Consider the following 12,078-nt stretch of genomic DNA (forward strand, 5'->3'; position numbering starts at 1 on the left):
GAGGGCGGCATTTTGCCGCCCTTGGGGGCCTTCCGTACTCTGGATCTGCGGCGGCAATTCTGCGGCGGGTCCTTCACTGGCTCTGGGACCCGCTGCCGAAGTGCCCCGAAGACCGGGAGCGCGGCAGGACACCCCCTCCCCACCGCAGAATTGCCAGGAGCGCGGAAGGACCCCCGACTAGGGTGCCAAAAACCCTGGCGCCGCTCCTGCACAGCCAGGGTCCTGCTGGCCAGGGCCCCAGTCCACGGGGGCATCCCAGTGTCCGGGATCCATCGACAAACCCAGCATCACTCAGCCTGGCCTGTTCTCACTGTTACGCCCCACCCATCTCCCAGAGCTGGGAAAAGAACCCAGGAGTCCGGACTCCCAGCCCTCCAGCTGTCACCACTAGATCCCACCTTTGGCTAAGCAGGGATGAGCTGGGACCGCAGATGGTGGGGAGAGCTGCTGTCTGTCACTAAGAGGTTAGGCCAAGGGCTCAGCAGGGGACACCCTCCCCTCGCAGTCAGTGCTGACCCCAGTGCCCCAGTGCAGCACTAGGGGGCGCTGTGCTGCAGGGGGCGGGGGCTTAGCAGGGAGCTCTGTGCTGCAGGGCACAGGGCAGAGGGGCTCAGCAGGGGGCGCTGTGCTGCAGGGAGCGGGGGAGAGGCTCAGCAGGGGGCGCTGTGCTGCAGGGCGCAGGGCAGGGGGCTCAGCAGGGGGCGCTGTGCTGCAGGAAGCAGGGGGGAGGCTCAGCAGGGGGCGCTGTGCTGCAGGGCGCAGGGCAGGGGGCTCAGCAGGGGGCGCTGTGCAGCAGGAAGCGGGGGGGAGGCTCAGCAGGGGGCGCTGTGCTGCAGGAAGCGGGGGGAGGCTCAGCAGGGGGTGCTGTGCTGCAGGGAGCAGAGTGGGGGGCTCAGCGGGGGGAGCTCTCCCCTTGCAGTCAGTGCTGACCCCAGCTCAGTGCTGATGGGTGCTGGGAGGGGGAGGAAGGGGTTCATTTGCCATCTCCCCATGCCCAGGGGCTGGGAGATGAGTGGCTGGGACGTGCTGGCAGCAAGATCTAGCTGGGGGGGCCCCCTCCTTCCCAGCACCCGCTGTTCTTCCCAGGCTGTGATGGGGTGGGGGCTGCAGCAGGGCTTCCCCCCAACCCCACCCCCAGCCAGCCTTCTTTGTTCTCTGCTGAGAGGCTGGGAAATTTATGAGGGGTTCAGCCACCCCTCTGCCCACCCGTGCCCCATGCCCATTGCTACATGTTGGCATCCCTGGCTTGGCTCATTCCTGGGTGAATGACTAGAACTCCCTGCTCTGGGGGGGCTGCTGGGGCCACCCTGTCCTCAGCCCCCCCCGCCTCCATGCCCCCAAGAGCTGCCTGTCTCTGACCTTCCCCCCATCCACTCCCTCTCCTGCCCAGGTGTCCCCCCCTACCCCAGTGCAGGGCTCTGGGCCCCCCAGCCCCATTCAGTGCTACGAGGACTCCAGCAAGAGGTGAGTGGGGGGACACAGCTCGGGAGACAGCTCTAGTTTTACATGACTATAGAAGCTCTGAGCGCCCAATCCCCACCTCCACTGGAGTTGGGAAGGGCTGTTCTTCCCATATCAGGGATAGGGAAACTGAGGCACAAGAGGGACTGGACTCAAGTACACTCAGCCGAGCTGGGAGTAGAACCCAGGTGTCCTTAGTCCTTATTCATCTTCCCCTCCCCTAGCCAGGGATGGAACCCAGGAGTTCTGACTCCCAGCCCCACCTGCTCTCCCCTCTAGCCCCCCTCCCCTCCCCTCCCCGAGCTCAGTGGGGGGACAGGGAACCCAGGAGTCCTGGCTGCAGCCAGCTCTATGATCCAGCTCTCTGCTCTTTGCCCAAGGTGGTTCCACCTTCATGGCTCAGCTCTTCTCCCCCAGGGCCCCCCTTGAATCGCCAGGGTCCCCTGGGGCCACCAAGCTGCTGCTCTGCGCTGGAGCTGTGACGCTGATGAGCGCAGAGGCCCCGGCCGAGCCGTCAGACAGGAACCTGCAGGGGCTTTGCCAGCCGGGGCACTGGAGCCTGGCGCGCAGGTGTCAGCACTGCCCTGGGGGAGCTGGCATTACTCGCACGGCTGGGCCCCCAGACGGCGTCCCTGGGGAGCAGCACTCACCACTAAGGCACAGGAACCCCAGAGCTGGGGAGGGAACCCAGGAGTCCTGGCTCCCAGCCCCCCCAGTACCACTACACACCACTCCCTTCCCAGAGCTGTGCAGAGAACCCAGGAGTCCTGGCTCCCAGCCCCCCCACCTTGTTACCCCTGCACCCCACTCTCCCACGGATCTCACAGAGCTGTGTCAGCCCATTATTAACCCTTCCCGTGCCAGGGTTAGTCCTAGCTGGCTGTGGACTAGGGAAGCCAGTGGGGCTGGGTGTTGTCAGTCCCTGCCCTGGAGAATAGAAGGTCCTGTGGGGGGAGCACCCGTATTGGCCCTGGGTCAGAGGGGGGAATTCCCCTCTCCAATGGTGGTGCTACTGGGCTAGGAGATAGAGGAGGGGGCTCTTGCCGTGCATAGAATGAGGTGAACCCTGCAGCCCCCCCAGCTTTTTTCATGGCTTCTCTCCCCTCCCTCCCCCAGGCTTGCTGTCTGCTGGATCGTCCCCCCTGTGTGATGCCGGGAGAGGCCCCAGGCTCGGGCCACTGAGAGCCGTGCCAGGGAGGGAGCGTGCCAATCGCCCAGCCGGCACCATGGCCCGCCTCGCCCATGCCCTCTGGAGCCTTTGCATCACCGCCATCCTCGTCACCTCAGCCACACAAGGTAGGAAGGGGGCTCCACAGCGGGCGGGGGAGCAAGGTGTCTGGGATCTCCAGGGGGCGCCCGATCTCCAGCTGCACCCGGGACGCAGATAGACCCTGGGTTCCCCCTGGATCCGCAGCCTGCATTGCCCAATGTCACCACTAGGGGCTGCAGAACAACCTGGGCCCCCACCCTGCTGTGCCCCCCAGAGGGGAGACGTGTCCCCCAGTGCTCGCAGCGATAGGGAGAGGGGGGCGCTGCAGGGCTGCGAGGGGGAGTGGAGGGACACGCCTGGCTCTTTTGGGGGTGGGGCTGTGGTCCCATGAGGGTCTTGGCTTCTCAGATTCTATCATCCAGCTTTAGGGTCTGACAGCGCCAGCGGGAAGAATATTGCCAGGGGGGCCCCCCAGCTGTGCAGATCCCCTTGGCCCAACCCGCAGCCCCAGCCCTGGGCTCCCGCTCTCCCCAGCTCTGCTGGTGCCCCTCAATCCCGACCCGCAGCCCCCTGCTAGCCCAGCCCTGGGCTCCCCCTCTCCTCAGTTCTGCTGGTGCCCCTCAATCCTGACCCGCAGCCCCATGCTAGCCCAGCCCTGGGCTCCCCCCCACCACAGCACCTCTGTAAGGAAGAGGCAGATGCAGTGAGGAAGATTCTCTCATGATCCACGACTGGCACCATAGGGGGCCCCGATCTCGGTCAGCGTCTGGGCAGCACCTAGAGTTGACAACTTTCAAATTGCAGAAAACCGAATACCTTTGCGCCACCCCCTGCCCCGCCCCTTCTCCGAGGCCTCACCTCCCCGCTCACTCCATTCCCCCCTCCCTTTGTCCCCCACTCTCCCCCACCCTCACTCACTCGCTCATTTTCACAAGCTAGGGCAGGGGGTTGGGGTGTGGGAGGGGGTGAGGGGTGCAGGCTCCGGGCTTACCTCAGGGGGCTCCCTGGAAGTGGTGACATGTCCCTTGGCAGCTAGGTAGAGGCATGGCCAGGCTGCTCTGCGCGCTGCCTCTGCCTGCAGGCACCGCCCCCACAGCTCCCATTGGCCATAGTTCCTGGTCGGTCCCCACTGATCTCAGTCCGGGTCAGTGCACCTGGCACAAGGGGGCCCTGATCTCCGTCAGGCTCTGGCAAAACGGGGCCCTGATCTCATTCAACACCCTCAATACCCTCCAAGCTGTTACCATGAGTCCCTGGCTGGTATCTCTGACTCCTTGCTGTTCAGACAAGGGTCAGTTATTATCATTAAGCTCTTGTGCCTGGGTTGCCCACACTCTGCTCAGGGGTGATCTGGGGGCGCTGGGTTCCTTGTGCGGGTGGGTCCTGTTGTCGAGCTGTTAACTCATCAGGGTGCAGCTGAGCAAGGGGGGAGAGCTGACGGGGAGCCAGAGGGGGCATCTTTGGGGGGGCTCCCATGGGGGGATTGAGATCCCCTGATGCTGCCATCCCCTGCGTTGTTCCTTTCCTCTACTCCTCCATCCCCCCTTTCTGGCTGACACCCCGTGAGGTGCTCACCCAGGCCTGCTGGAGCAGGAGCTCTGGGCAGGACATCAGAATGGGGGCAGGGCGCCAGGCCAGGAGAGGCACATGGGACCCAATGGTTAATCTGGTCCCATCCCAGCTTCGATTGGGGTGTTGAGCAGAGGGAGCTGAATGCAGGGCGCTGGGGGGTGGAATATGGGAGAGCGATTACAGGCTGCAGCCCAATGTCAGTTACAGCTGGCTCAGAGGAGAGCAGGAGCTGGGCTTAGTGGAGTTCCTCTGGATTTACACCCCAGGGAAGCTTCAATCCAGCTCTATCCCTGAGGCTCCGAGGTTCTTGGGTGAAATTAATGAGAGCCACCAGGTCTGGTGGTCGGGTGAGTCAGTAGCGCAGCTCTGTGTAGGCAGCCCAGCCTCAGTCACACTCACTGCCAGCTGCCTTGGGAAATGTCAGGGAGAGAGGAGGTGGAAATCATAGATAGAGTCATAAATTATTAGGGTTGGAAAGGACCTCAGGAGAGCATCTAATCCAACCCCCTGCTCAAAGCAGGACCAATCCCCAAATCACCCCCTCCGGGATTGAATTCACAACCCTGAGTTTCGCAGGCCAGTGCTCAAACCACTGAGCTATCCCTCCCCATATTCATTTTTTTGTCAGGGTAGTAGGGGATGACTCTGTGCTCAGAAAAGCGAAACGGGGAGCCCTGGGGTCCTGATGCGGGTGGGGCAAGGGATAGATATAGGACAGGTCACCAGAGAGAAACGTCCCCTTCTCCTAGATGGTGGCTCAGGTTCTGGTGGTGTGTAGTGGATAGAGGCTGGAGAGGAGTCAAGACTCCTGGGTTCCATCCCCGGCTCTGGGAGGGGAGTTGTGTCTAGTGGTTGGGGAGTGGAGGCTGGGAGTCACGGCTCCTGGATTGTATCCCTGTCTCTGCCACTGTCTTGCTGTGTGACACTGGGCAAATCATTTCCCCTCTCTGTGCCTCATTTTCCCAATCTCTTTAGATTGGGGTAGGGACTATCTCTTGCTGTCACTGGGGGAAACCATGTTATGGGAGCTGGGGGTGGGGGGCTTGTTAAGAGGACACAGCAGAGATGGAAGAGCATGGAGGAGGCTGCAGCACTCAGTACCCACTGAGTGTGCTTTGCACAGACTTACGGCTGCCCTGTCCCCCCACCCCCACGCCAAGGGGTGGGGGAGATTCCTGGTCCCCACGCCAAGGGGTGGGGGAGATTCCTGTTTAATCTGATCATCTCAGCGCTATCTGCTTCCGTTTCTAAAGTTAGATCAGGGAAGAGATGGTTGGGGGGGAGGAGATTTAAAACAGGGACTCTTCTATGAGTGAGGGGGGCTGGGCCCCAAGGCTTGGCTTGCCCCCAGCCCCACGGGAGAGCAAAGGCAGAACATAAGGCTGATTGGACTGATCCACCACTAGGGGGCACCACCCTGGGGACTGAGCTAAGTGGTCTGTATCACGTCTACAGGGAATGTGGTCCTACACGCCACATCCCATGGTGTGTTCCTGTATCCCAGGGGCAAAGTGCACCACAGATATTATTTTTATTCCCATTTCAACCACAATCATTGGAGAATCCCCCTGGCTGGGGGCAGTGTAGGGCTTAGGACACACAGCCGAGCGGTTCATATTGTGCCCACCTGAGGGCAGTGTTGTGCAGACACAAATGCATGCTCCCTAACCCCTACAAGCCCATGGACACACAGCCCAAGGCACATCTATGCCCAAGCACATACACACAAGTACACACACATTCATATCCAGGCAAATGGACACACATACAGGGACTCACAGACACACACATGCATGCACAGGCGTGTTGTGCCCAAATGGGCCCGCAAAACACACTCGCTTGCACACACAAATGGACAATTGCAGACACACACACACCTTTGCACACACAAACATGCATGCGCACACACACAAACACACACCTTTGCACACACAGACACACACTCCCCCACCCCCACATCACACACTCATATAAAGATACTCACATGACCCAGCCCCACCCCTCCCATTCACTCGGCCTGTTCCCCCCACCCTTTCCTCTCGTCAGGCCCCGCGCTCGCCACAGGGGCCATGCCAGAGACAGCTCCATTCTCCGCTCCCCTTTGAGGGGCAGCTGCAAGGTCAGGAGAGCGTGAGCAAATCTCCCATAATGCACCTGCCATCCCTTTAATCACCTGCCTGGCTCTGTGTCCTGCGGCTCCTGCATCAGTCCCTGGCTCCTGGCTTTTCAAGCCCTGGCCTCGCGCTCAGCAGCCAGGCACCTTTGTGCAGTTCAAAGCCGCTGACATGGGGAGATGGGGGGTGCTCACACTATGGCCCATGGTCTGCGCTGCCCTGCCCCTTGCCCCACTCCTCAGGATGCTGCAGGGCCTGAAGCCCGGACCCATTCTCCATCAGTGCCGTACAGGGGCTGAACATGGCCCTCTGAGAATCCCACCCCTGGGTGTGGAAATGGTGTAAGAGCCCTGCATGTGCCTTGCTCCCAGCCCCTTGCATCAGGGCTGCCCAGAGGATTCAGGGGGCCTGGGGCAAAGCAATTTCGGAGGCCCCTTCCATAAAAAAAGTTGCAATACTATAGAATACTATATTCTCGTGGGGGCCCCTGCAGGGCCCGGGACCTGGGGAAAATTGCCCCACTTGCCCCCCCTCTCTCTGGGTGGCCCTGCCTGGCATAGGAGGTGGATCAGGGCACCCTGCGCTGTGGTTATTCTCTGCCCCTGGGACAGGAGCACTGGGAATCAGGCCCTAGGTCTCTGCCTCGGGCTTCAGAACTGGGATGGAGGCAGTTGTGGGGACATGTGCAGGGATCGCAGACGCCAGGTGTTTGGGGCCGAGGTTGTTCCAGGGAGGTAACACATTAGCTAAATGCACTGTGCTCCCTCCCCATCAGGGCTGCGGCTGGTCCACATAGGGGATAACAACCTCCTTCAACTGCCATCTAACAAAGCTGCTCTTTTAGCTCACATGCTTTTAATATGCTGGAGGTCCCAGGTCCAACCCCCTCAGCCAGGGTGGGCCCCCTCCCCCTCACACTCTCCCTCCCCGTCTGCTCATATTGGGCAAGGGACAAGTCCCAATTCGGAACGCCCCCCATGACAGGAATGGCCAGAACAATGTGGGGAATTTCAGGCCAACCAGCGCCTCCTGGTGGTGGTTTCTGGAACCAACAGCAGCCAGGGCTCCCCAAAGTCCTGGCAGAGGGAGGCTGGTCTCCTTCCCGTACCACTGCCAGGGCACGAACTGCCAGCCCAGCTGCACCAACCTGAAGGGAGGGGGCCCCCCTGCTGTGCACTGCCTCTGCCCTTCCCCTTCTCTGCTCACAGCACAGTGCAGCAGCAGGATACCTGGGGAGTCTAGTGGTTAGAGCGCACTCCAACTCTTAGACCTCCCTTCACCCCCTCTCTGCTTCACCTGTGTATGTGGGGAAATTACATAGGCAGCAGCCATGTTGGTAGCCAGTCTCCACCTTCCCTTTGGGGGCACAGTCCCCGCTCCCTCAGGGAGCCTCCCAGGCCCCCCCAGCAGGACTTGAATGCACAGCCTGCAGCTCTGGAAAGGGGAAAACACCCTCCCCAAGCAGCCACTGGAAGCAGTGCCAGGTGCTACCTCCAGGGGACAGCAGCATGTGTCTGTGCAGCCAACCGGCCCTTAAGGCAGCGCCCCCTGGTGCATGCATCAGGCATTGCATCTGTGTCTTCCTGTTCTGTTCCATTGGCCTTAGTGCAACCAGGCTGTTGTCCCATTGGGGAGATGGGCAGTGGAGAGATCCACAATCTGCCTCAGGATCCCACAGCAAGTTAATATAAAGCCAGGAACAGAACCTAGGCCCCCCAGCTCCAAGATCCCCCCGAATCCCCCTGCTCTAACCACTAGACCCCACTTCCCTCCCAGAGCTAGGGATAGAACCAGGAGTCCTAGTTTCCCCTTTAAAATCCCTCTGGGTGGTTTTAATTCTCCTCTCTCCTCCCGGCTGGTCCTGGTCACATGGGAGATGGGGGGGGGGGGATTCAGAGGGATTGCAGGGAATTTGCTCAGCACATTGGCGAGACTGTCGGCTCAGCCGCTGCCTGGAAAGTGGGTCACGGGCGGTGCGGGGAGCTGAGTGCGTGGTGAGAGACGTCTGGATCTGGGCAAAACATCCAGCCGCATGTGAGCCTTTGAATGCAGCCTTGGGGCAAGGGACCAGATTCCCTCCATGAGGGGCCTGATCCTGTCTCTTCATATGGGCCCCGTTATCTGGGAAAGACAGAGGAACTTGCTCTTATATTATATGGATTACGGTAGTGCTTACAACTCCTAACCAATACTGGGCCCGTTGTTCTGGGTGCTGCACAAACACCCAAGAGACAGCCCCTGCCCCAAAGCCTAGCTAACCAAAGGGTGGGGGAAACTGAGGCACAGAGATGAGAAGGGACTTGTCCAAGGTCACACAGCAGTTCAGCAGCAGAGCCAGGAATGGAACCCAGGTGTCCTGAGTCCCACACCAGTGCCCCACTCACTAGATCACACTGCTACTCAAACACTGGCGCTGTCCTCAGCCTGTGAAGTCCTGGCAGGTGTTTCATTTAGACTCCAGTCCATGGGAACTAGACTTGACCCCACGGGTCCCCTGCCACCCCCTGCTCTGACCACTAGACCCCTCTCCCCTCCCAGGGCTGGGGATAGAACCCAGGAGTCTGGGTTCCCAGTGCCATGATCTGGCTGCTCACTCCATGGGCAGGTGGGAGGTGAATTACAGATGCCATCTGAGCTTCAGAGGGTGGGGAAACTGAGGCAGTAGATGGGGGGGGAGGAATGGGGAGCTGACCCACTCATGCCTCTCACCATCTCCTCCTGTCTCTCTCCCCTAGGTCTGAGCCGCGCCGGGCTGCCATTTGGCCTGGTGCGGCGGGAACTGGCCTGCGAGGGCTACCCCATCGAGCTGCGCTGCCCAGGCAGCGACGTCATCATGGTGGAAAACGCCAACTACGGGCGCACGGATGACAAGATCTGTGACGCCGACCCCTTCCAGATGGAGAACGTGCAGTGCTACCTCCCTGATGCCTTCAAGATCATGTCTCAGAGGTGAGCGCGCCTCACCCGCACCCCATATGGCACCCCCAGGACAAGGGGACCCCTGTCTCTCCCTGGGTGCCCAGGGCTGCACCTTGTTTCCCCCCTGCCTCCAGCTAGAGGAAGAATCACTTGTGTTTAACTAGGTGCCAACTCCTCACCTCTCTGCCAGCCTGTTAGCCCCACAGGAGCACCCCAATCCCTGAGCCCCTGTGACATCACTGGCTACCCCCCAAAATCCCCATGGAGGCAGTGCACATGTCAGCGTGTTTGAGTCACCTGCCCCTCAGCAGTTCCCTGCCCTCGCAGCCTGGAGATCTAGTGAGAGTGAAAACAAGCTGGTTTCCAGCTGGGGAACAAGGGTGGGGGAGAGCAAAGGTTCCCCAGAGAATGAAACTGAGACACGCGGGCTAGAGGCTGCATGTAACCTAAGCAGGCAAATTCATTGTCCACAGCCATTGTCTGTCTGTCTATTCCCATCCACCTCCCTCACCTATCTATCTATCCCCATCCACCTATTTGTTCTATTCATCTATCTATTCTCACCCACCCACCCGTTCTATCTATCTGACTCCATCCACCCCATCTATCTATCCCCATCGACCCATTCTATCTATCTATCTATCTATCTATCGCCACCCCTTCTATTTATCTATCTATCCCCATCCATCCCTTCTATTTATCTATCCCTATGCACCCCCTCTATCTATCTAGCTAGCTAGCTAGCTCCATCCATCCATCTCCATCCACCCCTTCTATCTATCTCCATCCACCCCTTCTATCTATCTATCCCCATTCACCTGTTCTATCTATCTCCATCCACCCCTTCTATCTATTTATCTATCCCCATTCACCGTTTTATCTATCTATCTAGATATCTCCATCCACCCTTTCAATCTATTTATCTATCCCCATTCACCCGTTCTATCTATCTCCATCCACCTCTTCTATCTATTTAGATATTCCCATTCACCATTCTATCTATCTGTCTATCTCCACCCACCCCATCTATCTATCTATCCCCATGGACCCGTTCTATCTATCTATCTATCTATCTATCTATCTATCTATCTATCTATCTATCTATCTATCTATCTATCTGTCTATCTCCATCCACCCATTAGTTCTGTTAATCTATCTATCCCCATCTACCCGTTCTATCTATCTATCTATCTATCTCCATACACCCGTTCTATCTATCTATCTATCTATCCCCATCCACCCATTCGTTCTATTCAATTTATCCCCACCCACCCACGCATTCTATCTCCATCCACCCCTTCTATCTATTTAGATATCCCCATTCACCTTTCTATCTATCCATCTAGCTCCATCCACCCCATCTATCTATCTTTCCCCATTCACCCGTTCTTTCTATCTGTCTATTTTCATCCACCCCTTCTGTCTATCTATCTATCTATCTATCTATCTATCTATCTATCTATCTATCTATCTATCCCCATCCACCCATTAGTTCTATTAATCCATCTATCCCCACCCACCCATTCTATCTATCTATCTATCTATCTCCATACACCCGTTCTATCTATTTAGATATCTCCATTCACCTGTTCTAGCTAGCTAGCTAGCTAGCTCCATCCACCCCATCTATCTATCTATCCCCATCGACCCGATCTATCTATCTATCTATCCCCATTCACCCCTTTTATCTATCTATCTATCTATCTATTCCCATTCACATGTTCTATCTATCCCCATTCACCCCTTCTATCTATCTATCTATCTATCTATCTATCTATCTATCTATTCCCATTCACACGTTCTATCTATCCCCATTCATCCATTCTATCTATCTATCTATCTATCTATCTATCTCTCCATGCCAGGTCCATATGGTATTTGCCAGCGAGGGTTGCAGGCATTCCACCCCTTCCCCTCCCCACGCCCCATGCTGTACACCTCAGTAGCCAAGGGGCTGTGGGGGAGGGGTTGCTCCAAGGCAGGCTGTGCTGGGGAGGAGGGGGATGGGGGGCAGTGAGATCTGGAGGTGAGGGCTAGGAGTGAGTGGAGTCCAGCAGAAGAAAGGGCAGGCCGGCGGGCATTGGACGGGCACATGCAGCGTGTGGTCTGAGGGCACACTCCGATTACCAGCATTTCTGGCTTTTCCAAAGGGTTTCATTCCTGGGTACTGTGTGGCCAGGTCCTGGAACCACCGCTCAGCTGTGTCCTCTCTCTCTGCACCACTGTCCCCCGCCCCCAGCCTGCGACAACCCCCAGTCTGTCAATGCCCCTGCATCTGGCACAGCTCCGCCCTCCCCCTCCTGCCTGGTGCTGTCCCTCACCAGCCTGGCACAGCCCCCATGTCTGGCACAGCTTCCCCCCAACCTGGCTCCACCCCACCCACCCCCAGCCTGGCACAGCCCCGTGGAGAATGGCTATCTGGCTGGCAGAGGGGCTGTCTGCTTTAGGGAGGATACATCTCTACAGCAGTGAGACATCCGCAAAGGTTGGGGGTGCGATGTCTAGTGGTTAAAGCGGCGGGGGGAGTGGCTGGGAGTCAGGACTCCCGTGTTCTATCCCGGGTTCTGGAAGGAAGTAGTCTGGAGCAGCTCCCAACTGCAGGTGCCAACCTCAGTGCAGAGACTGTCGCAAACCGGGCAGACCCCTCAAGCTGGTGGAGTGTTGTATAATGAGATTTCACCCAGCCAGTATCAACTGTGGACTCCCGGATCGGACGCAGATGCTCCCCGTAGCCTCTCCAGTCTATCCTGCCGCCCAGACACACAGGACATAGTGACAAATGGTCACTCACACCCAGGAGCG

The 12,078-nt window shown here is 58.4% G+C and overlaps 1 protein-coding gene across 5 annotated transcripts in view; it reads left to right on the forward strand.

The window, feature by feature from the left end:
- Positions 1-12,078, forward strand: part of ADGRL1 (adhesion G protein-coupled receptor L1) — a 96,729-nt gene that overhangs the window by 40,386 nt on the left and 44,265 nt on the right. For all 5 annotated transcript variants that reach the window (XM_030545537.1, XM_030545539.1, XM_030545538.1 and 2 more), the window contains exons 2-3: positions 2,578-2,757; positions 9,093-9,306. In XM_030545537.1, coding sequence (XP_030401397.1) covers positions 2,688-2,757; positions 9,093-9,306 — 284 coding nt within the window. In that variant the 5' untranslated portion in view covers positions 2,578-2,687. The remainder of the gene's footprint in view (positions 1-2,577; positions 2,758-9,092; positions 9,307-12,078) is intronic.

Source organism: Gopherus evgoodei, unplaced genomic scaffold (genome assembly GCF_007399415.2).
Source record: "Gopherus evgoodei ecotype Sinaloan lineage unplaced genomic scaffold, rGopEvg1_v1.p scaffold_37_arrow_ctg1, whole genome shotgun sequence".
Classification (NCBI taxonomy): domain Eukaryota; kingdom Metazoa; phylum Chordata; order Testudines; family Testudinidae; genus Gopherus; species Gopherus evgoodei.